The sequence below is a fragment of the Moschus berezovskii genome, chromosome 5 (assembly GCF_049115385.1).
Source record: "Moschus berezovskii isolate FMDL1 chromosome 5, NW_MosBer_1.0, whole genome shotgun sequence".
NCBI classification, from domain to species: Eukaryota; Metazoa; Chordata; class Mammalia; order Artiodactyla; family Moschidae; genus Moschus; species Moschus berezovskii.
The window spans coordinates 76,632,903-76,660,237 of NC_142464.1; the positions used below are offsets into that span (position 1 = coordinate 76,632,903).

Below are 27,335 nucleotides of genomic sequence, written 5' to 3' on the forward strand. Positions count from 1 at the left end.
GGACAGGGAAGCCTGGAGTGCTGCAGTCCGTGGGGCTGCAAAGAGTCGGACACGACTGAGCAACTGAACTGGACAGTGAAGAAAGCAATTAAATGACTCAAGATTGAAAGCTAAAGACTAAATTTCTAATAACATAAATGCATATACTAATATATTCATATTGCTTATTTATGCATATCTACATTATGGAACACAAAACTAACTGCTGAATAATTCGCAGATTTTAATTGAAATTAAGAGTCATTTTATTTTGGGGGCTCCAAAATCACTGCAGATGGTGACTGAAGCCATGAAATTAAAAGACACTTGTTCCTTGGAAGAAAAGCTATGACCAACCTAGACAGCATATTAAAAAGCAGAGACATTACTTTGCCAACAAAGTTCCTTCTAGTCAAAGCTATGGTTTTTCCAATAGTCATGTATGCATGTGAGAGATGGACTATAAAGAAGGCTAAGCACCAAAGAACTGATGCTTTTGAATTGTGGTGCTGGAGAAGACTCTTGAGAGTCTCCTGGACTGCAAGAAGATTCAACCAGTCAATCCTAAAGGAAATCAGTCCTGAATATTCATTGGAAGGACTGATGCTAAAGCTGAAACTTCAATACTTTGGCTACCTGATGTGAAGAACTGACTCATTTGAAAAGACCCCGATGCTGGGAAAGATTGAAGGTGCAAGGGGAAGGGGATGACAGAGGATGAGATGGTTGGATGGCATCACTGACTCAATGGACATGAGTTTGAATAAGCTCCAGGAGTTGGTGATGAACAGGGAAGACTGGCGTGCTGCAGTCCATGGGGTCGCAAAGAGTCAGACATGACTGAGAGACTGAACTGAACTGAACTGAACTAAAGAGTCACTAACCATCAGTGGTCTCACCTCCATTTTACACACTTAAATGAGTGAAGAGTATAAAAAAAAAACAAAAACTTCTACTACCAGTACATTCTAGATATCAATATTTATTCCTTCTTAAAAGTTCCTTCTCTTTTCTTCTACATAATATTTTAAGAGAAAGTATGGTTTCTTCTAAATATGACCCTATTTTTCAAACTGACAAGAAATAGTGTTAAGGAGAATACAAAGAAATAGGGATACTGCCCTGGGGAGCTTAAACTGAAATACCTTTGAAAGATAACTTGGCATTGTCTATCAAAATTTTCAATGCACATAGAAATTTATACTAAGAAGCAATCATACAAAGGCATAAAGTAATACAATAAATGGATAATAAAGTAATAAAAAATAAATGGATATTTATTAAATAATTACTTCTAATAATTAACAACTAAAGTCACTCTAAGTGTTCATCAATAAGGGACTGATTGAATAAACTATTGTATCACACAATGGAGTGCATAGTTTAAATCAGACAGAAAAACGTTTATGATGCATTAAATGAAAAAGCAAGTATTGAGACAGTTTAGATAGTAAATATCACTTTTAAATTCTATAAGTAAAATGCATAAGTGCATGTTAAATATGCATGGAAAACAGCTGTAAGAATATATATCAAATTTCCAGAGGATATAGAGAAAATCTTTTCTTTCTACTAAATATTATATTAATTTATATGAGCAGTTAAGTATTCCCTATAATAAAAATCAATAATCATAAAGAACATTTTAATATCTTAAAGTGTTTTAATTCAAATATTAAAGCAGGCATTTTTCATCATCTTCCTAAAGATTTTCTTTTTTTCTTAAATATTTTCTAGCTGCTATATGCAAATCTGATTTTTCTCCTAACACATGAGTACCATGCTCTCAAACTTTAAAGTGCATTATATTTAACTTTGCAGAATTATATGAAACAAAGGTACTGTGACACAAAATAATCACAATTATATTCAAAGTTGTGGGATTTTTTTTTTTATAGTTCACCTCAAATACTCATTATCTTTTAGAACGAAAAAAATGGAACTTTTTAAAAAAGCGATTTCTGTAGTGATAGATAAAACTCAGTATCTTCTTTTTCACTTATATATCCTACAGGTTGCAACAATAACATTTTTGTCAATAAGCATAACCAAAATATTTTCCACAATCACTAAACTGTTAACTTCATTAATGGCTTTATCTTGATCTACAGCAATCAATATTTCTCCATCTAAACTTGAAGCAATCAATATTTCTCCATCTAAATCCTAAGCAAAATTTCTGATACTAGAAATATTTATGCCAACTATATATTTACTCTATTAAAATTTTTTTTAATATTTAAACTTAATTTTCAAATAAAGACTTATGCTCACTAGAATGCATACTTGTAAAAATAATTTTACTTTTCTAAAATACTTTTATTAAAGGATTGAAAACACATCTTTACTTTACCTAGCTGTTGACGTTGGTGTTTGTCATGACTGTGACAGAAATGGATTCCACCTTCCTCATCTATTGTCTTCTCTGATGAAAGCAAACCGAGACGTTTCAATTTCAGTAGTCTTGGAGAACTTTCTTGAAAACTCTCTCCAGGGCCCAAAACCATATCTCCCGAAACAACAGGAGGAACAACTCTTTTCAAAAATTCCATATTAAGGTTCTTCTACATTACTGGACCCACAAGTACACAGAAAGGTATTTGTACCAACTTCCTCGATGAGAAGGTAAGGTCCACTCTTTGTGTCAAAGAGCAAAGAAACGTCATATGAGCTTAGGTGGGTCAACTACCAGCTGTTTTGAAGCTGATTTTTAGGACATCTGCTGTTCATACTGATAAGAAGTCAAACAGCTACCAACTGTGAAACTGCACTTCATATATACATATACAAGGACATGGACAATGGGTGGTAACAGCAATATTGAGACTATAAAATGTTTAGCATCTATCTAGCTTAACATTTACACTTTGAAAACCTACACTGTGATAATGTTAGGACAAATTTACTTTGGTCTGAGGTGTGTCTTACTTTCAAACACACTTAACAGCTGAAATGTGAAACAGTAACTTGAATTCAAAAGATAATTCTTATCATTCTGGAAATTCACTAGCAGACTGCAGGAACATCAAGTTTTACAGAAGGTGAAAAGGAATAATTTAAAACTATACTGTATTATGAACATCCCAGTGTACTTTTATTTTTATTTGATTTTCTGCTGCTGTGGTTCTGTTTTACCTTCTGGTGGTTGTTTCATTTAAAAGTTTATCTTTTCTAATACATCTGTGATGATGGTGGTTTAGTCACTAAGTCGTGTCCGACTCTTGCAAACCCATGGACTGTAGCCTGCCAGGCTCCTCTGTCCATGGGAATTCTCCAGGCAAGAATACTGAAGTAGGTTGCCATTTCCTTCTCCAGGGAATCTTCCCAACCCAGTAATCAAACCCAGGTCTCCTGCACTGCAGACAGATTCTTTACCAAACTGTACCAATGTACTTTTAAACACACACCAAAAAAATTTCATTATAATCAATCATAACTCATAATCTTAAAATCAAAAGTGATCTACAGTAGCAAAGGAAATCTTGGGATGAATTACTAAAAAAAAAAAAAACTGAACAGTTTAAAGTACAAATATTTAATTCAATAAACCCAGTAATCAACCTTATAATCAATAATAAATAAATCAACAATTTATTTCCAAATAACTAAACATCCTATTAAATATTTTAAAATAGCAACAGTAACTGATCCTACTGCCTTATTGTAATCCAGAAGCATGATAAAATGTGCCGGTGAAAGGTACTAATAAGACTTTGTGCACTTTAATATCTTCTTTTCTCCCTTTCTTTGCCTGCCCTCTGGTGGGGTTACTAAGTGACCAAGAAAGAAATGAAAACAAACTAAAAGGAACAGATAAGACATAAACTTCCCTAAGTAGTCAAATTGATAACTTTGAAGGATAAACACTTAAGAGAAAAAATAAAATCTGATTCATTTAGTGAAACACAATCTTTTTCTTCCAGCAAAAGGAAGAGAATGATCTACATATGTTAAAAGATGAAGCATAAAGTTGTCTACATAGACATCAAGGAAATTGCTGTAATATAAAAACAAATAAATTTCTGGTCTGAACTGTGATGTGGTTAGTTGCTCAGTTATGTCCGACTCTTTGTGACCCCATGGAGTATAACCCGCCAGGCTCCTCTGTCCATGGGGATTCTCCAGGCAAGAATACTGGAGTGGGTTGCCATGCCCTCCTCCAGGGGATCTACCCAACCCAGGGACCGAACCCAAGTCTCCAGCATTGCAGGCAGATTCTTTACTATCTGAGCCACCAGCGTCTGAATAGATGAGTTTTTAATCCTTAACATTAATAATGAAGTCAATTATTCTCTATTTCATTCATTTAAAAGATAGTAAGTAAAAATCCTCTATACACAAAGCATTAATATATTATTAAGGTTCAGAGAAAATTTAGAGGATTTATTCATGCAAATCATGTCTGATGGAATTCTACAGTAAAAAGAAGGAAAAAAAAAAAACAAGGAAGTCAAGTAAAGGACTCAAGTTTCTTGCCCTAAAGCAAGACTATACCAACTAGAAAGAAACACTGACTTAAAAAAAATCCTTCTCAGAAGTAGATTCTCTCTTAACCCTGGAGCACAGAAGGATAAAAATTCATATGTGATCATCCTATTGCCAACACACTGCAAAAACAAACTGGTTAGAACCATAATCCATATCCTTTAATAATCTAGAAGTTATAACTGTATCTTCCCAGGTTTTTATTTTCGTTTCTTCCATCTCACCTCATTCATATTTTTTTAACTGAAGGACAACTGGCTTATAATATTATATTAGTTTCAGGTGTACAAGATAGTGATTTAACATTTTTATATGGATAATTATGAAATGATCACCATGATAAGTCGTTACCACCTGTCACACACACAGCATTACTACAATATTACTGACTACATTCCTAAGCTATACATTACATCTCCATGATTTATTTTATAACTCTTGATCTCCCTCACCTATCTCACCCATATCCCCATGCCCTCTCGCCTCTGGCAAGCCCCTGTTTGTTCTCTGTGTCTATGAGATATTTCTGTTTTATGTGTGTTACTTTTTTTGTTTTTGAGATTCCACATATAAGTGAAATCACATGGTATTTGTAGTCCTCTATCCGACTTACTTCACTTAACGTAATACCCTCTAGATCCATGCTGTCCTTTTGTTTGTTTCCTCTTTACTGATATGCTCTCTTGTTCTTTAAAACTTAGTGCAAGTCCCTTAGTCATGTCCAACTCTTTGCGACCCCATGGACTATACACAGTCCATGGAATTCTCTAGGCCAGAATATTGAAGTGGGTAGACTTTCCCTTCTCCAGGGGATCTTTCCGACCCAGGAATCGAACCAGGATCTCCTATACTGCAGGCCGATTCTTTACCAACTGAGCTACGAGGGAAGCCAGCACATTGAAACTTATGTGTGTTGTTTTTCTCAGGTCCCTTTGTAGGTCTTCCTTATCTGTGGAGCCCAGGAATACAGTAGTATGCAACAAACACATGCTGATTATGAGGGCAAGTTACCTTCATGTTTGCTCATGATATACAAGACAACCACACATGTCACTGTTAACCTCACCGTTCTAAACTACACTTTCAGTTGGAAAAAGAAAGGGCAAGGATTAGGTGTTATAGGAGAGACCACAAGATTTTTCTCAGATTTCCTTCTTTCAACACACGTTTCCTGAGTAGCTTCTTTAATAGCCTGTGCATGATGCAAATGCACTAAGGCTTTATCTTCATCCCCAGGAAGCTTACTCTCACAACTACAAGACTCCCTGTTTGGCTTGGCCAAGGTTTTGTTGAGCCAGCAATATGCTTCAATTTCTTCTGTCCAATAATGTTCTTTCTTTACAGATGTGGATTCCTAATAAACATCTAGGAGCCAAACTCCTTTTCAGTGTCAGCTTTTGGAGGACCCTCCCTGAGACATAACAGCGAGGAATAAAGCACAGGCCTGCATTATCCATGACTAGCTGAATCTATGATGGTGAAATGCCATAAAGCTATTTCTAAGATCTTTGGTTATCAAAACTTTGAACTCTTGCTATAATGGTTAAAGAATTAAGAAATTTTAACAGTCATAAATTATAAATTATAACTATCAGGGCTAGTCACTCAAAGACAGCATTTAAAACTCTTTTGAGACCTGTAAGTCACTATTTCGCCTTTAGAATATTTATTATAATCTTACCGTAGAATTCAAGACAATAATTTCTTGGTGGTAAGCTGGATCATCGAATCCTGGCTGTGGGACTCTTGAGCAGTTTTGACAATTAACCATTTAGGTGTTAATCATCCAAGATCAAATAAATGGCTTCAGCTCTGAAGAAAAACAAAATATGAGATTGATACATTAGATATGTTTATATAATAAGTACATCTGTTTGTGACTCACATCCACCCTTACTTATGAATGTATTATATCGCAGGGTCACTAGGTGCTACAGTTATCCTCTTTCAATTAATGTTGTGTTAGTTTTATTATGACAATTTTCAAACTAATACAAGATTATTGAGACTATTATGAAGAACCCACCCTTATCAACTCATGGCAAATCCTATTGCATTTACATCTCCACCCACCCCTCAACCTCTGCCCCACCACTCTGGGTCATTCTGAAGCAAAGTCCAGGCATTATACCACTTTATCTGTAGACCATTCTGTATGTATCTTTCTAAGACAAAGATTTGCTTTTTAAACATAAGGCAGTATCATTGTAATATCTACAATTAATTCACAATAATTTATTACATCAACTACCAATCAGTGCTCATATTTCTCCAACTGTCTCATAAGTGTCTAATTCAAAAATAAAACAAAATCCATACAGGCAATTGTTACCATTTCTCCTAAATCCCTTTAAATCTATAGTGGTTTTTTTCCCCTTTCCCTTCTCTTTTCTGCGACAAACAAAGCTTTTACTAGCCAAAAATTGAGCATACAACAATACCCTAACCATTCAATAATAAGTTAAATCCATTTCATTTTATTCACTGCAGAATAGTTCATATATCCACTAGGCCTAATATTATCCCATCTGCAGACAGTGTTTACGGTGCACATTTTTCAAAGTCCAACTATAATAACTCTGAGCAGGTCCTGGATTATGAACCACTATACCTTATATGTAATAATTTGATGACTACGTGGTCATGTATGGATGTGAGAGTTGGACTGTGAAAAAAGCTGATCACCAAAGAATTGATGCTTTTGAACTGTGGTGTTGGAGAAGACTCTTGAGAGTCCCTTGGACTGCAAGGAGATCCAACCAGTCCATTCTAAGGGAGATCAATCCTGGGTGTTCATTGGAAGGACTGATGCTAAAGCTGAAACTGCAATACTTTGGCCACCTCATGCGACGAGTTGACTCACTGGAAAAGACTCTGATGCTGGGAAGGGTTGGGGGTAGGAGGAGAAGGGGACGACAGAGAATGAGCTGGCTGGATGGCGTCACCGACTCTGTGGTCATGAGTTTGAGTGAACTCCGGGAGTTGGTGATGGACAGGGAGGCCTGGCGTGCTGTGATTCATGGGGTCGCGAAGAGTCAGACACGACTGAGCAACTGAACTGAACTGAACTGAAGAATGAAACCAATGACCAGAAGGAGTTATCCTTTAACTGCATATAAGGCCCCTCATGCAATCATACACATTTCATGTTTTCAGTACCATGAAAGGTTGTGAATTTTTCAATAGTTAAATAGGCCACATTTTTAATTTGTCATTGAACCACAAATCAACCTCATTTCAAATCACATCTGTTTCTTACTATTTTCCTGTTTAATGAATTTAATTCCCAGCCCAACAGAAAGAGCTACTTCCTAAAATATTGTGTACTTAAAACTTCTTAATCTGAAATTCCTTTAGCCAAGTTAGAAAAATATAAAAATATGTCATTTATTCACAAGCATAATCAACTAAATTACGAGTAAAACCAAATCTCTGAAGCCCCAAAACTGGTAAATATGAAAATACTAATTTAATATAGATGTACTTGTTCATAGTCAATTATCATTCAGACTTATGGAATTTTTAACTGCCCCACCAAATATTTCTGCATCTACTAACAACATGGTATCTACAATCCCACCATAACTTTTGATACTTTATCTTAGGTTCGTGGAATCATTTCTCACTCAAAGCAAATAAAGCTTATGTGACAAACAGCATATCATTTCTTGCCTAGAGTGAGCAGAGCAGTCATGCCACTGGTCTGTATTTAATGAAATTTATACTATTTTTGCTTTGTTCAGGGGTAGTTTGGGTTTTTTTTGGTGGTGGTGGTAATGGGTTTTTTTTTGGGGGGGGGGATGGGCAGGTCAGCTGTACTTTTATCTTGTCTCCCTCCGTGTAGACTACCCAAAATGGAGCTTTTATTTTCATTTCACTTGATTAATTTGGAAAACAGTTTATCTATAAGAAGAGTAGGTTTTTTTGGGGGGGGTCACATTCCACAGCATGTGTGTCATTAGTTTCCCGACCAGGGATTGAAACCACACCCCCTGCAGTGGAAGGCAGAGTCTTAACTACTGGACCACTGGGGAAGTCCTGAAAAGAATAAATTTTATTACTACTTCTATACTACTACTTTTGAGATGGTCAAGGTCAGAGAGGTTAGGTAACTGCGGTCATGGTATGCACGTGACCAATCCTGCTGTTTTCTTATTTTAAAAGAATAAGCTCATATTTGACAAGAATGACTTAAGGAGGTCAGACAGTATTTGACAACACTGAAAAGAAGACTGTAAATTAGTCAAATAGCACAAGCTTTAAAGATTCAACGCTTTAAATCAGCAACAAGACTAATGGTCTAGAACCTCCCATATGTAATAAAGAGAACAGTGGCCCAGCTCTGGTGCTTGGAAGGATTCTCAGATCAAATGAGGTCCTTCAGGGACAACTCTGTTTCACTTTAGTCTAGAAAGTAAAAGAGAAAGTTGAATAGGTGCTCAGGTAACATATTAACCTCATTTCCTTTCTGAAAAGGATTACAAGAATAATGAAGAAAAGAAATGCCACAAATCTAATGTACCTTAACTGTAGTAAAACATCTGACATAAAAATCTCTGATATACACTGATACAGAAAATTATAATCTTGAACAAATAGAGCAGAAATTAAGAAAAAATGAGTTTCAGTGATGTTCAACGTAAGTATTTTCAATATTTTACAGGCTTGAAATACTTCATAATCTGAAAAGGAGAAGAAGCTATGGTTCCAAGCACAATGTAGATTTGAGCTCAATATAATAAAAAGAATACCTTAATTATTATATAATTCATTTAAAAGCTGCTTCATAAAGAAATGGAGTTCCTGCTGAGCTTTTAGGTAAAGATTGTTAGAAATGCTATAGAAAGAGTTATACCACTGAGTCAAAAGACTAAGCTAAATTACTTCATAGATTCCAACTTGAAATCCTAAATTTCACTTTAATATATATTTTGTACTTACACTTGAATACTGCAAAGTGTGGTGACCTAAAGATTCAATCATATTTCAAAACTATCACAAAACAATCAACCTAAAGAAAGAAACCACAATGTAAGATATGAAATCTATAACAGAAAATTTCTTTCTATTAAAATTATTCTGGGAATATTAGAAGACCTCTTTAAATGATGCAAAAGACCAAAATGACGCAATGATTTTCAAATAAATTAGAATAATCATAGCTCCTATCTATAATGGCAAAATAAGTATGCAAAATAGAAAATCAAATAATTTTTTTAATCTGCCATTATGGAAGATGTGAAAAAATCTATGCACAAAGACTCAAGTGTAGGCAGCAAATAATTACTCAAATTATCCTCTGTGTCTGACTGACAAAAGTTATTAAAATAAAGAATTTATAGTCATCCCTTTAATTAAGAAAGAAAATTAATGATTCATAAATCAACACTGACTCCACTGCACTAATTTTTAGAAATTCATTTTTTCTCTTACTTTATAAATGTTTTAATTTTTACAATATCTAAAACAAACCTGCATTTTAATCTTCTGTCATTCTTTTCAACCTTCTACTAAATTGCAACTTTCAAGAAGTATGGAAACTTACGATGCTGACTAATGCAATCATGGATTACACAATATCACCTGCTAAAACTGCTGTATAATGGCACTGAGCTAGAATAATTGGGCTCACTGCAAAAATCTAAATCTCTTGCTGATAAAGCAATGTTCTCTGCAGGTAAATTTTTCTATATTTTGTTGATTTTACATTTTTAGTGAAAATAGCAGTTGTCTTAATGAAAACTACTTGTCTTAATGAAAACAATTAGGAAAGTTTTCATTCACAAATTCAAAGGGAAGCTTTCTGTAACAGTTTCATTCACTGAATCATACAGACACAGCCCCAAAGAACATTTTCCAGTAAACTGGTGAATGAACGTGTATTGCTTAGAATAATTTTCCTTTTACATTTCTACAGCATTACATAGCTATAGTATTTCTAACCCATTCAACAGCATTTCTGTTGGCACAGGAAAAAAAAAAAAAAAAGAACTAGATCATAAAACTATCATATAAGTGCCCTACCTACTCATCTAGACTTAAATAAGAAGAAAATTTTTGGACAAATGTAGAAACAGCCCAGTAAGACACCACCTCACTAAATCTGGAATTTTCTCCCATCCCTAATTTCTAAAAATCCATTGCTGTAACTACATATGCCACACATGAATTTATAAAAATCATACCTTTAACAAATATTGAGCAGAACTATGTGCCAAGAATCAGGGACAGGGGCGTGAACAGGACAGACAAAAATCCCTAGGCTCACAGGTCTTACCTTCCAGTAGAAGCTTTAATTTTTTGTAGTCCTTCCTTTGAGAATCTGAAAAAAAGTGTTGGAGGTCTCTCCTTTCAAAATGTAATTAACACAGCTAATCTTGCAGGGTTATGAACCTCTATAATCAATTACTAATTATGGATTAAGAATCCCTGATAAAAACCCTCCTTATGCTTACTTTCTATCTGCAATTTATAGTTGATAGTGTCATAATTTTACTATTCATAGTATTAAGAAGTAATACAGTCATCCTTCTATACCTAGAAGGTAATGGTTCCAGGACTCCTTGTGGAAATCAAAAGCATCAGATGCTCAAGTCCTTTATATAAAAGTTTACAGTATGCATAAATAACCCATGCAAATCCTCCTATATGCTTTAAACCCCCTCTAGATTATACAATACCTAACACAACGTGAGATGGCTGGATGACATCACCGACTCGATGGACATGAGTTTGAGTGAACTCCGGGGGTTGGTGATGGACAGGGAGGCCTGGTGTGCTGTGATTCATGGGGTCGCAAAGAGTCAGACACGACTGAGCGACTGAGCGACTGAACTGAACTGAACTGAACACAACGTAAATAATTATAAATAAAATGCTAATTCTGTGGTGAGCAGTAAACGCAAGTTTTACCTTTTGGAACTTTCTGGAATTTTTTTCTGAATAATTTTAATCCAAGATTGGTTGAATCTGTAGATGTGGAAGACATAGAGAACCGACTGTGCTTTTTCTTACCCATTAAAATACTTAAAGCCTTCAAATTTCAATAGAGTGTGTTCTATTTATTCTATTTGTACCTCAAACAAATTTCTAGACTACTGATAGAGAGTATCCTTTATCAATCTTGGTTTTTCCAGGAGAAAACTGACCCTAACCTCTTCAGTAACTTTATAGTTAAACTTTTCTGATTTCATTATTTATTCTCTGGACCTTCTTGAGTTAAAAATCCCACTCCCCCTGCTCAACTCTTCAGTTGAAGTCTCCGTAGAAGTCACCCACAGTCCTTGCAAGAAGATATACATGCTCAAGAGAAACCACAATAAAACCTTAACCTTAACAGAAATCATCAACTACCCCCAAATTTTTATTCTTGCTTTTCACAAGAAGAGAGTGATCCACTAGTAAAAAGCTTTTTATTTAAAGATACAACATCTAAAACTAAGGTTATTACTGTCTCTAAGCAATGTCTTATGTTTTTTATACCTATAATTTTTTAAAATTATACATTGGAAATTACTCTACCTAATGATCCTAAGATCCTAAAATACCAAACATTAAAGAAAATTATGAAAATATGATGTATATATTTTATGTTATATGAAACAACAGATAGTAAAGAGGTCTCAAGGCTAATCCAAATTTTAAGTTATTCAGAAAAATGAAGAAGTAGCTAAGGCAAGATCACAGAGCAAGTAAATGGCCACAATTTCATCTCCAAAGTGTGTCTTTTCTCTTTTTCTCTATAGTCTGTAAACTTAAGAGAGGTCTTGCTTTCATAAGAGGAACTATGAAAGCACAAACTCCCACTGATGTTTAGCTGACCTATTTCTGTGAAATTTATAGCACCAAAATAATTTCTCTAAATTTAAGGAAGAATGATCATCTGTTACCTGCAGCCTCATAAACTGGATCAAAAGCCTTTAAAATGTCTGTGCTCTTTGACTCAATAATTCTACTTCTAAAGCTTTTTTCTAGGAAGATGATCAGAAATGCAGACAGATTTATTCACAAAGGTATCATTGTATGATTTTTCCTATGAGCAGAATACTGCAGGGGAGGGGCAGGGCAAAACAGACAATAAAAAAAAAAAAATCATGGTATAGTCACTAGATGAAATGTTATCCATCAATTAAAAATCATTTACTAATATGCCATAATATTCACTATATATATTTTAAGTAATAAGTAGAAAAACAAAAGTCTTTGTAGTACCTTCACAATTACTAGAGATAAAACTACATTTAGACATAAAGAATAAACTTAGGATGATAGACTTGTTTGTCTATCATCAAATTGTCAAAGCAGTCAATGTCTCTATGCCCGTGTCCTTACTTATTAAATAAAGACAATAAAAACCTCTCAGGGCTATTATGAGAATTCACTTTTGGATGAAAAGTGCTTAAATGGTGCTTGACATAAGTACTCAAATGTTATTATTATTATTTATTAACTTATATCCCATATGCTGATAGACAAAATCTGCAATACTTCCAAAAAAAGAAATGAAGAAATTAAGTTACTCATAATTCTAATACCAAGAGATGGCCACTATTAATTCATGTAAATATCTGGTTTAATTTTTTTCAGATCTTCTAACGTGTATTCAACATTTTATACAATTGGTGTTAAGTTTTACTGTTTCTACTGGTTACAAATACTGTAAAATTTTATAAATATAGCACGTGCATTTCATCATTCCAGTGGTATTGAACATAAGGTTCAGTTCTTCACTCTATAAATAAAACTGCAATGAATATCCTGATTGGCAGTCTTTGTACACATCTTTGCTTTTTCCCTCAAGAAAGAGTCTAAAATCAGAATTTCTATCTCAAATGGTATGAAATACACTTGGCTTTACTCCCTACTGACCTTTATAGAATGTAGACACATACTAAGTGTTCAAAGCTGCCAATTTCTCTCCTTTCTCCATGGGTACTTCAAAGCTATTAACTGGCTTTTTCATTGCAACTTTTCTGCTGTGTTTTGGTACAACTGCTTTTCAAGTGTTTCTCTTTTTCCATTTATTCTATTTAAAGAAGTTTACTTTTCCTTTATATCACTCTAACATCCCAAAAGCAATTTGAGTGTTCATAACTTCAGTACAGTCCTCAAAAAGATTCTTAAGAGTCTACTTTGAATGACTAGAAATAGAAGTCCTTGTCTTTCAGAAACACATCCTAAAATATTTACAGATGATATGTATGACGGAGGAACTGCATCAGAGAAGTGGGAATTGGGGAAAGGGAATGGATAGAGTTAACAAAGAGCTGATCAATGTTGAAGCTGAAGAATGGGTATATGAACATTCGTTCTACTAATCTCTCTCTTTAAAATTTTATCATTATATTTAAATATTAAATACAATATTTCTATAAATAGTTCAATTCAGTCGCTCAGTCACGTCCGACTCTTTGCAACCCCATGAATCACAGCACGCCAGGCCTCCCTGTCCATCACCAACTCCCGGAGTTCACTCAAACTCATGTCCATCGAGTCGGTGATGCCATCCAGCCATCTCATTCTCTGTCGTCCCCTTCTCCTCCAGCCCCTAATCCCTCCCAGCAACAGAGTCTTTTCCAGTGAGTCAACTCTTCGCATGAGGTGGCCAAAGTATTGGAGTTTCAGCTTTAGCATCAGTCCTTCCAATATCTATAAATGTTTATATAAATTTTATATTTTATATAAATATTAAATATCTTCAAGGAAAAATTGTTTTTAAAATATATAAGAAATAAAATCTACAAAGTAATTATAAACTTCTACCATAATTCAATGATTATAAAAATGTAAGACCAAAAATATTTAAGCCAAATTCAAAAGTGAAGTAAACAACTATAGCATTTAGAATCTCTCAATTACACTTGCCAGTAATTCCCACAGATAAAAACATACTACAATGCCTTTTTCCAAACCATGGCTTCAGCATACCATGCTGATTCTCCAAGACAATATTAGTATTTATATTGTGCATTACAAGAATACAATTATGCCTCTGTATGTGCCCACATGAATATTTGATAAGTAGTTTTATTATGTACTAGTATTAAATAATCCAAATTCTCTTGGTGCTTAAATCACATCTTGGTACCAAGCTAGGCACATCATAAACAATACTTGCAGCTTAACAGTTAGATCCACCAAAGTGTTTATTTCTACCCAGAGGCATGCAAGCAAGACCAGTATAATGAAAATACTACCTAGCTGCACATCTTTAGTACTGTGGGAAAATGTCACCTGTGTATATTTCTAACTATGTAGAAAATACTTTATCTTGGAGTCAGGTCATGATAACAAAAGAGCATAGCAAAAAGAATTAAGTAATATATCTAGTGATAAAAGGAGAAGGAAATGGCAACCCACTCCAGTATTCTTGCCTGGAGAATCCCAATGATAATCTTGACTTCATAGTTTTAAATACTGAACTAAGAAACTGGCCTGCAAACAAAACAAACAAAAAAAATGACCTGTAACCCCTCCTGCTTACCAAACAGAGCAGAAGAATTCCTCTCAACCCTGTATAGAAAATCGCATCAGTACTTGTCTGGGAGAATGGGGAGCAGGGTGCAGGAGACACTGAAGTGGGCAAGAATCAAAGGTCTGCTACTTAAACACACACAACCGGTGCCCCCACCCACGAGAGGAGAATCTCTCAAATCTCTTCACATTCTAAAGTTCTGTGCTTCTGAGAGTTAGCGTAGAGATTATGAATCGCTAAAGAGCAAGAAATTCATTTTATATCTCCCACAGCACCTAGCAAGCCAGCTTTCATAAAAATAATAAAGTACTAAATAAAGATTAAGTTCAACTAATAATATGCAAAATAAGCATAAATGTAAAGGTTTCTGTCATTTAAATGTATGTTTTCCACATTCTATTAGATGTGGAAAACATACATTTAAATATAAAATCAATGCTATTGTATATTATTTACAAACCCATAAGCATAAAATTGTTAAAATATATATACATATCATGTAGCAGTACATGTGTGTGTAACAGATAATATACATGTCACAAAACTACTATTAATATTCATGCTACTTTGTCCATAAAGGTATTAAAAACAATTCACAATAAAATTACTCTAAAACTCAGAATCAAATCAAATTACTTTCAGTTTCAATAATATGTTTTTTCCCCTGCATCCTTAATGATACTATTAATGAACAAAGAAATAAGCAATGGCCCCAGTAGAGAAGAAAAATAACAACAGAGTACTCGAAAATGTAGAACTTTTATAACTCAACCACGATTTTTAGCATTCTAAAGTCTAACAGTTCTAGGCTCAAACAGTCTCCTCTGCTTTTGTCTAAAAAGGAATAGTTTTCTCAAAAAAAAAAAAAAGTCAATGACATTGTAGATTTTTCCTATACACATTAACTTTCAATAAACTATGATGGCTTATTTTAAGTGGGTGAAAGATGAAAAAGGAGTCTATATATGACTTCCAATTTTAAAGCCCAATAAATCCTTTTACAAATAAGGACAATAAGATCAATCTTTATCCCTTTTAAAATGTTATAAAATGACATATGATGCAATAAGAAACCTTTTTCACGACAACCTGAAAATTTAACACACCTCCTGATTTCTTTCCTTAAGCTTTAGTCCAAATTCCCATTTCTCCAAGGTTTTGAATTAAATTTGAAAAAAATTTAGAATTTTACCAAAATTAACATAACTTCTGATTTGTATTTACAAATATGTTTTGTTACTTAAAAATATAATGTATTTTAACAGGCCAATTCTAAATTTGCAGTTCTAGTTAACACTTCTCACTTTTTCTTGGATTTCTGAATTTTAATGACTACTAAAATTAAACGTACCTTTAAAAATCTTCATGGAAAAAAAACTTGAATTGCTCCTTGAAAGAAATAAAGGAAATCGAGAATTTGCATTGGCAGCAGAGTAAGAAATAAGAATTGAAGTACAGGATTCAGGGTAGAATAAGACTCTGTAGAGGTTTTTCATTGAAGAATTAGAGAGCACCTGGAACAATATAACTGGACCAGTTAATGTTGAGGAGTCTCCACAAGTCACAGCGAGATGGACACTTAACACAGACCGAGGATCCACCCTGAGCTCCCAGAATCTGCTCTAAGTGACACTAACACAGATGCAACCGCAACCAACCAGGAGCTTACAGGCCAGCTGGAAGAGAGATACATGGGACAACCGTTTTTAGATGCTTTGAGGAAAGTTACTTAAATATGTTCAAGCAACAATTGGGTACAAGGGAGTCACTCATCAATTTAAGTGGAGGACGGGACAGGAAAGACTTTGCCAAGGAAGTGGTGCTCACAGTCTCCATTGCCAGGGAGTAACTGGAGCTACAATCTACAACTACATGAACAGCTTTTTGCCTCTCTCTGAGGAACTGGCTAACTGTTGATAGAACAGCCACTTAAGTGACATATTAAAGCTTAATAAACATGATTAATAAATACGATTTTTTGCTGTAGGTCTCTGAAACATGACTTGCTACTGTGACAGGCTCCAAAGTTGGGTGCTACCACATACCCTCTGAATTGCACAGCAATGCCTGTCTTTTATTCCCGAAAGGTTACCCTGGGATTGCCTCCTCCCTGTGTTTATGAAAGAAAGTATTGAGTCAGATAAGATTTACACTGATTGACAATTCATCTCATTCTAGATATTTATAAAGGATAATAAGCAATTTATTCAGATCAACATTCTCTGTTCAGAAAATAACACATTTCAAAGTTAGCAACAAAACAACATTCCAAATCAGTTTGGTCACTATGAATGACCATATAGAACATGCCACAGAGCTTAATCCTTCACATTCCAGTACATCCAGTAACTCTAAAAAGGACTCACACACAAAAAAAAAGCTCCACCCCACCAATATGCTTTATTCTCCACAGTGATTAAGTCAGTCTAAACAAATCACAAACATGGGAGGGTAGAATTCAGAATTAATTCACTGCACCCTAAGAAATGGTGCCCTCGAAATCGAAATCAATAACAATCACTAATCACTAAGAGCTGTCTATATATGAAAAATATGGGTTAGGTGCTGAACATACATTACTTCGTTTTAACCCAAACAAACCCATAATTTCTATAAATGTTCAACTATGTAGCTGTGGAAACTGACAAGTAGTAGATAAACTGAGAAAAACTGCACATCTGGATTCTTTTATATTTTAAAAGAATAAGTTCTTAAATGGAGTTATTCAAGATGAAGTTCTCAAATTAAAATGCAATTATGATTTCAGGGTTTTTATACTGATTCTGAATATTAGAACAAAAGCAAGAGGTCTCTCAAAAAGGATAATTAAACATAATTAACACATAATTTACCTTAAATATTTCATGAAGAAAGAATAAATTTGCCTTATCAGAAGTAAAAAATAGGGAGGAAGGAAGAAATCATATTACGGCTAACAAGTCATAGGGATGCTCATTTAAGATGAAATTCAATCCTCTTTTGCTAATGTCTCCCTATTAAATGGAAGGTCCAAGAACAATTTCCTAAAGGAAAGTAACATTACTCTGTCTAAATCAGAATTCTCAAAATAACCTTTAACCTAAAATATGTTTTCCCAAAGATGTTTAACTTTGATAAAGTCAACTTTTAATGATAACTTTTAATTCACAGTTTAAACAGTGATATGGAGAAGGAAATGGCAAACCACTCAAGTGTTCTTGCCTAGAGAATCCCAGGGACAGAGGAGCCTTGTGGGCTGCCGTCTGTGGGGTCGCACAGAGTCGGACACGACTGAAGTGACTTAGCAGCAGCAGCAGCAACAAACAGTGATAACTCAATCAGCTGCAAAATGCTCTGCCCACAATTTTTACATTATAAGGGAAACCTGACGAATCATGCAAGTATCAATTGCTCTGTCTGTGGTTTGACTTCCCTCCACTCCACTTAAATCATCCTTTTCCTGCTGAGTCCCTGCATGGCTCTTTTCCTTTATTCTTGCTCTATCTTGCGAGAATTTTTAGTTTCTAGCTCACTTTAGTGGATTCGAGGTCACTGGAACTATACTTTTTGAATGCTGACTCTGGACCAACTTCCCAATTCAGCTTATGCTCTTATTGTTAAGAACAATAATACATGTTCCAATCATACTAAGCTAGATATAAATGCTAGTTGGAAAATGTATCAGAATAAAAGTAAAAACACAAAAAGAAAACACTTTAGGCTTTCTAGAAACCTAACACCAGGTACAGTATAATAAATGAAAACAGACATAGTTCTATGACCTTCACTGAGTCCAACTATGTTATCAAGATAGACAGTGAAGGACAAAAACAATGAATAAGACATAAACCTTAAGAAACTAGTTCTGTGGTGTGACTTACCCAGATCTATAAACCTGACATGGAACAGCAGACTGCTTCCAAATTGGGAAAGGAGTACATCAAGGCTGTATATTGTCACCCTGCTTATTTAACTTATATGCAGAGTACATGATGCAAAATGCCGGGCTAGATAAAGTACAAGCTGGAATCAAGATTGCCAGGAGAAATATCAATAACCTCAGATATGCAGATAACACCACCCTGATGGCAGAAAGCAAAGAAGAACTAAAGACCTCTTGATGAAGGTGAAAGAGGAGAGTGAAAAAGTTGGCTTAAAACTCAAAATTCAAAAAACTAAGATTATGGCCTCCAGTCCCATCACTTCATGGCAAATAGATGAGGAAACAATGGAAACACTGACAGACTATTTTCTTGGGCTTCAAAATTACTGCAGGTTGTGACTGCAGCCATGAAATTAAAAGTCACTAGCTCCTTGGAAGGAAAGCTATGACAAACCTAAACAGCGTATTTAAAAAGCAGAGACACTACTTTGCCGACAAAGGTTTTCTAGTCAAGGCTATGGTTTTTCCAGTAGTCATGTATGGATGTGAGAGCTGGACTATAAAGAAAGTTTAACGCTGAAGAATTGATGCTTTAGAACTGTGGTGTTAGAGAAGACTCTTGAGAGACCCTTGGACAGCAAGGAGATCCAACCTGTCCATCCTAAAGGAGATCAGTCCTGGGTGTTCATTGGAAAGACTTACGCTGAAGCTGATGCTCCAATACTTTCACCACCTGATGAAAAGAACTGACTCATTAGAAAAGACCCTGATGCTGGGAAAGATTGAAGGCAGGAGGAGAAGGAAACGACAGAAGATGAGATGGTTGGATGGAATCACTGATTCAACAGACATGAGTTTGAGCAAGATCTGGGAGATGTGAAGGACAGGGAAGCCTGGCGTGCTGCAGTCCAAGGGGTTGCAAAGAGTCAGCCACAACTGAGCAACAACAACACATCTACTCCTAAACTGTCCTAGAAGGAGAGTGTTCTAGAAAGTTCCAATATGGTAAAAATGGAGTATTATAAAATAAAAGCTTATCCCTTAATATATCAGGCCTCTGAATTAATGTTATGATTATATTTGAGGCTGTAATATGCATGCAAAATTTAAAATGAGAAGAAATAAGATGTGGAGAGTGCAAAGTGAGGAACTGAGTCATTTCTCCCACCTCACCAGGTTTTTTCACTTTCATTTACTTAGTTACATAAATCCTATGGATAATGCAGTATTTTACCTATGACAATTTTATCTTTCAAGCCTTTCATAAACCTGTCAAACCATGAGCTACATGAAACGTTTTTTGTTTTATAGGTATTTAGTTTTAAAAGTAAAATCTTTCATCATTCTAAACTTGAAGATCACAGTACCAAATGATAATTCAATTCTTACCTATAATCACCTACCCTAGTTCATATTTCATGGTGATTTTTTAAAACTCAAATTCCAGAAACTAAGACTTAATGTCCTAGTTTCATCTTAAGCAAGCTCATTTAAAATTTCCATTAAGGTATTTTTACCTTAAAATAATACAACCAAACTACTTCCGATTAGTTAACACTGCTGACACACGAAAAACCTGAAATGTGACTTTAGGAAATTTAATTTAAAAATAGCTTTAAAAGTTTTAGTATCTACTGCATACCCAATGACAAAATTAAATTCCATTTAGTATGAAAGCAAAATTACAATCTCCTATCCCTTTCATTGCACCAATATGTATTAGAAGACAAAAACAGTCATTTAATTCAAGAGGTGATCCAAAGAGACTTAAAAGTTAGATTTATACCCAAAAAATCACATGTAAGACAAATCTGTATAAACCCCATTTCCATTGTAAGTTCAGAGAAATGACCTCGTATGAGAAGGCAACACAATGTATGTAGCACAGTTACACAATACTAAGCTATATTAACTCATACAAAGGAACTTAGCCTCATCTGTAGAAAGAAAGGGAGAGAGGGAAGAAGAGAGAGAATAAGAAAGGAAGAAAAGAAAACTTGTTATAATTTTAAAAGATGGAATACATAATGATAGCACCCTTCTCCTCACAAAAGAAACATGCTGGCTGGCCCCAATATAAACAAAATCACATGTGAGAATCAAGTATATTAAACTCAGTTAACAAGCAAAAGTGAAAGTCACTCAGTCATGTCCGACTCCTTGCCACGCCATGGACTACACAGTCCGTGGAATTCTCTAGGCCAGAATACTGGAGTGGGTAGCCGTTTCCTTCTCCAGGGGATTTTACCAACTCAGGGATCAAACCCAGGTCTCTCACATTGCAGGCCGATTCTTAACCGGCTGAGCCACCATGGAAGCCCAGTCAACATGCAAGACCACTACATTTAACCTAGCAAGACACCTGGTCAGAAGTTGGCCCCATGGAGTCTGGGATATATATACATGTATGGCTGAGTCCCTCTGCTATCCACCTGAAACTATCAAAACATTGTTAATCAGCTATACTCCAATACAAAATAAAAAGCTTAACTAAAAAATTAATTAATTAAAGAAAAAAGAAGTTGGCCCCATGGAGAATTAGTCAGAAAGATTCCTCAGGTAAAAGCAGAGGTACATTTAGATATGCTATATAGTCAGAAGTTTATTGGCTACTCCTCACTGCCATGGAAATTGTCTATTTATATTCTAAACACCCTAGTAAATCATAAGAATTCTCTGATATTATCATACAAACACTTTTTGCCAAACTAACACAAAGAGTTTAAGGATTATCCAATATTCACTGAATTGTAAAGACTGTTTCAAAAGGCAAGTCAGATCTTACTATTTCTAAATGAGGTCACTCCCTGAAGGTTCAATACGAGATATTTATAAACTTGTACTTGAGACTTACCTCTTTTATATGCAATTTCAGTTAGGGATCTAGCACATGGAAAGCTCCCTAATCTCCTACAGTTCAACAAATATCTACTGAGTTCTTATCAGTTACAAAAATGAAATATAAACAGTTCGTTGCACTCCAAATAAATACAAAAATAATTCTAATATTTACACAGGCTATGATGAATCTTAGAACTGGCATATGAACAAAAGTAAAAGCCAACCTGACTGATAGGATTTAAGAAGGATTAGGGGACTCCGGGAGTTGGTGATGGACAGGGAGGCCTGGCGTGCTGTGATTCATGGGGTTACAAAGAGTCGGACACGACTGAGCGACTGAACTGAACTGAGGTGATATAAATGGTGGGCTTCCCTGGTGGCTCAGAGGGTAAAGCGTCTGCCTACAATGCAGGAGACCTGGATTCGATCCCTGGGTCGGGAAGATCCCCTGGAGAAGGAAATGGCAACCCACTCCAGTACTCTTGCCTGAAAAATCCCATGGACAGTGAAGTCTGGTAGGCTACAGTCCATGGGGTCGCAAAGAGTCAGACACGACTGAGCAACTTCACTTAGGAGAAAGAAAAAAAAAAGAGAGGGGGAAGTAGGGTTCAAGAGGCAGGAATATCATGACAAGGATGAAGATGAGTTTAAAAAAAGAGGTAGAAAAATACCAGTCTTGATCTCCTAAAGAGAAGTCGTCTCAAAGGAGCAGAACTTAAAGCTTATAGAAAAGGATAAAGCCTTCAATTTCAGATGGGCTCTCATTTGTCTGCAATGAGGGAATGTGTTAGGTTTCACAGACTACACAGAAACAAAACCAATGGGATAAAAATAGATGTATAAGAGGATATTTATTATAATTGGCTTTCCTGGTGGCTCAGATGGCAAAGAATCTGCCTAGAAAGCAAAAAGACCTGGTTTTGATCCCTGGGTCAGGAAGATCCCCTGGAGAAAGGAATGGCAATGCACTCCAGCATTCTTGCCTGGAGAATTCCATGGACAGAGGAGCTTGGTGGGCTACAGTCCATGGTGTCCCAAAGAGTTGGACACGACTGAGCGACTGACATACACACACACAGTTACAGTGGTTGAGAAGTCCCATGATCTGCCATTTGCAAGCTGGAGACCCAGGAAAACCAGTGATAAAATTCAGTACGAGTCTGAAAGCCTGAGACACAGAGGAGCTAATTGTAAAATTCTCAGTCTGAGGCCAGAAGGGTTTGGGGTTGGGGGGTGAAGGTGATGTGTGTGTGGCGTGCTCAGTCATGCCTGACTTATTGATACTCCATGGACTGTAGCCTGCCAGGCTCCTCTGTCTGCAGGATTTTCCAGGCAAGAATACTGGAGTGGGCTGCCACTTCCTCCTTCAAAGAATCTTCCCAGCCCAGGACTGAACCCACGTTTGGCAGGTGGATTCTTTACCATTGAGCCACCTGGAGAGCCAGAGGATGATGTGCTGCTGGTATAAGTCCCATAATCCAAAAGCCCAAGAACTCAAACGTCTGAGAACAGGAGAAGATGGAAACCTCAAGGAGACAGAACAAATTCACCCTTCCTCTGCCTTTTGATTCTATTTGGATCTTCTTTTTTTTTTTTTCTGATTATTATTTTTTTATTTCTCTTGTAAACAGAGTAGGAGTTAAACAAAGGTATTAGGTTTGTCAGCTTCAGACATAATTGGATGACACCCACCTACACTGGTGAGGGAGGATCATCTTTAGTCTACTGATTTAAACACTAATCTCCTCTGGAAACACGCTCACAGATACACCCAGAAATAATGTTTAACCAGCTCTCTGGGCATCCTTCAGCTCTGTCAAGTAGACACATAAAATTAACAATCCCAGGAAGCCACCATGAGTTTTCAAGAAAGAAAGTGATATGAACAGACTTGTGATTTCTAAAAGTTCACTTTTGAAGCAGACTGGATGGTGAACAGAAACTAAAACAGAGTGGGACCAATTTATATAAAAACCTATCAGCCCTCTCAAGAGATGACTTTTTGAACTAGGGCAGAATGAACAAAGCACTAAAGGTATAGAAATGAAAGAATTTCACAGAATGACTAGGATACCACTACTTCTCAGTTACCACCACAGCCTCCTAACCAACCTCTGCATGCACCCCTCAACTTTACAAAGTAAATCAGATCACATCTCAGCTCTCTACCTCTTCTGCCTACATGCTAGCCAAATGGGCCATTTCATTTCCTAAAATTTAGTTCAACTTCTCGTGTGCCTCACGATCATTCCACATGCTGTTTCCTATAAAAATTGGAACTCCCAATTTTTTTCACCAGGTGAACCCTAACAAGCCTTCAAATCCCAGTTTAAAAGTCACTTCCTCGGGTTTCCCTGGTGGCCCAGTGGTTAAGAATATGTCTTGCAATGCAGGGGACACCGGTTCGATCCCTGGTCTGGGAAGATCCCACACGCCACGAAGCAGCAGAGCTGGTGTACCACAATTACTGAAGTCAGAGTTCTAAAGCCTGCAAGTCACAACTACTGAGCCCACACTGCAACTACTAAAGCCCATATACCTAGAGTCTGAAACAAGAGAAGCCACCGCAATGAGAAGCCCTCACACTGAAACTAGAAAGTAGCACCTACTCATCACAACTAGAGAAAGCCCACATACAGCAACAAAGACCCACCAAAGCCAAAAAAATAAAATAAATCTTTTTTAAAAAGTGTTACTGTCTCCAAAAGACTATTCCTAAACTCTCCAATCTAATCATGTGTCCCACCCTTAACTTCTCTCTTGAAATACATACTACCTGTTTAGACATGGGTTTGTGTTTACTAGCTATTCCCACATCAGACTATTCCCTGAAAGCTAGAACTGTAATTATTTAATGACTAGTCCAGTACCTGACACTTGGTGGGTACTCAACAAATACTTGCTGAATTAACAGTAAGTAAATCACAGAAGATTACTTCAAGTTCCCAAGTGGGAAAACAGTAATGCCATTACCTGACAAAGGGAACATGAGGTTTGTGAATAAAGTCGAACTCTATCTGAGGTATGCTGAATTTGAAGAAATGATGGAATAGGTTTGAGCTGCAGAATTAGAGTCACTAAATACTGAATAATTGTTTAGCCAGAAGAAAAAAAATGTAACATTAATAGAAAAGAATGAGAAGCAAAACAAAACAAGCTAAAGGCAGAATATAGAAAAGCAGAATAGAGAATATCTCTATTTAACTGGTAGGAAGAAGAAACAAATGGATAAAATGTGGCTATTCCTAAGATGTAAAGAGCTTGTAAAAACACCAACAAACCTATAGAAAAAGAGCTAAAGAAATGGGCAGTTAACAAAAAAAGAAATGCAAATGCTTCTCACCCATATAAAAAAGACAGCCTAATGTGTCCAAGATAAACATGCTATGTTATGTCTAAAAGAATCCACATTTGATGTAAATGGTTCTGAAATGTGTAAATATAAAACTGTAAATTATAAAAAAGATATTCAATCTGACTCATTATGAGAGATTAAAATTAACATTATGAGATTCCATTAGGACAAAAAAAATTCTGACAATATATTCTATTGATAAGGTTGGACATGAGTTTGAGTGAACTCCAGGAGTTGGTGATGGACAGGGAGGCCTGGCGTGCTGTGATTCATGGGGTCTCAGAGTCGGACACGACTGAGCGACTGAACTGAACTGATACACAAAGAGGCACTCTTGTACTTTACTGATGGGTACACAAAGAGATTTGATTCTTATGAGGCTAAGTCTGTCAATATCTATAAAACTGTGTACTCATTTTCCCTTTGACCCTGCAATTCCACATCCAGGAATCTGTCCCAGATATACAGTGGCAAAAATATAAAAAGATACATATATATGGATAATAAAGTTATCAATTGCAGTGCTATTTGCAAAAAAGTAGAAACAAATCAGATGCCCATCAACTGAAAACTGGTTAATAAGCTATATCTTTTTTATTCATGCAATGAGATATTATGTAGCTGTAAAAAGGAATTAATAATTTATTACTAATGAGTGATCGCGAGAATATATTAAGTGAAAAAATCAAGGCATATATTATCATTTGTCTAAAGAGAAATATTTTTAAAAAAGCAGAATGGAAGAATAAACTTAGGTTTTTAGCATATAACTACTTAGAAAGAGAAAAAAGAGAAAAGGGTAGAGAAAATAGAGAAAAATGTTAGACTCCTTTCAATAAACCTTGTTTTATGGAGATGACTTTGGAGGCATGAAACTATTATATATGATTATAAAACCAAATTACATTTTAGAAGTTATTAAATACCAAAATATTTAAAATAACTTAGATGTATACTCTGTTGGTGGCATAACTATACACTTAAAAATTATTAAAATTGACATTTTATGTTATGTATATTTTTACCACAGTTTAAAAAATAAGTAAAAGAATGCAGCATATGTGTTGGGTTGTCACTCAAAGAACAGGTTACTAAAAAGGCCACTAAAAAGGATACTCTTTCCTCCCTTGCTCTGAACTAACAACCAACTACCATGATGTTAGCTGCCCCATGGAGAGGCACAGGAACTGGTCTCCAGCCAACAGCCAGAAAGGACGTGAGACCTACCAATGATGACCTAAGTGTGCTTGAAGCAGCTCCAGGAGGCTCCTCTGACTCCTCCAACCCAGTCCAGGGATATATACACCCCAGTTAACAACCTGACTGTAGCTAAATGAGAGACCCTAAGCTAAAGGTACCCAGTTAAACTGTGCCCCACAAAAACTGACGAATAGCAACTGTGAGATAATAACATTTGCTGTGTTATGCCACTAACTTTTGGGGTGATTTGTTATACAGCAATAGATAACTAACACACACAGACCATTGAGTAAACATTCCTAGGGAAGTGAGCCCTAAGTCCACAAAAATGAACTGCAAATTCCATTGCTGGACTATAGCCAAGACAGGAAAGTACATATGCCAACCAAAAGCTGCATACAAGAGTGCTCATGGCAACTTGATTCCTAACTAGAAGCAACTCAAATATCTACCAACTGCTGCTGCTGCTAAGTCGCTTCAGTCGTGTCCGACTCTGTGCAACCCCACAGACAGCAACCCACCAGGTTCCCCCGTCCCTGGGATTCTCCAGGCAAGAATACTAGAGTGGGTTGCCATTTCCTCCTCCAATGCATGAAAGTGAAAGTGAAGTCGCTCAGTCGTGTCCGACTAGAAAATGCATAAATAAATCACGGCATTTCACACAACAGAATACTTACTATACAGAAATGGAAACAAAACAAAACTACTATTTCATACAACAGCATGGCTAAATCTCACAGAAATGAGAAAAGAAACCTGACAAGACAAAATGCCTGTACTGCTACTCTGAGACTGTTACATGTATAATGAGGGTACTATAAATGAGTAATTATGAAATATTTCAATAAGATATTATCCTTAGTATTACTGAGAACTAGAATTCTCAGCTGAAAAATAGAGATATAAAATAAAAAAGATTAACAAAATATCTGATAGTATTGAAACTGAATTGGAAATATCAGTATGAATTCATGAACTCTGTCCTAAAAAAAAAAAAAAAATTCCCTAGTTCTGAGTACTAAAAAGGCCTAGAAACAATGGTCAACCCACTAGCAACGAGAACCCCTACAGCCCAAACTGTGGTCTTGAAATTCTATTCCCCAATAAAGGAATCAGGACCCCTTGGAGACATTGCTGAC

General features: G+C 35.8%; 1 protein-coding gene across 11 annotated transcripts in view; it reads right to left on the minus strand.

Annotated features, from left to right (window-relative positions):
- The window catches only part of FRYL (FRY like transcription coactivator), a 271,149-nt gene that overhangs the window by 195,585 nt on the left and 48,229 nt on the right, over positions 1–27,335 (minus strand). For 9 of the 11 annotated variants that reach the window (XM_055434641.2, XM_055434638.2, XM_055434637.2 and 6 more), the window contains exon 3: positions 6,146–6,276. Coding sequence is in view for 1 of the 11 variants with exons in the window: in XM_055434631.2 (XP_055290606.1) it covers positions 2,333–2,531 (199 nt within the window). In the remaining 10 variants the exon portion in view is untranslated. Of the gene's footprint in view, positions 1–2,332; positions 3,447–6,145; positions 6,277–27,335 lie in introns of those variants that run through there. The other 2 variants (XM_055434634.2, XM_055434631.2) reach the window with 2 other exon arrangements.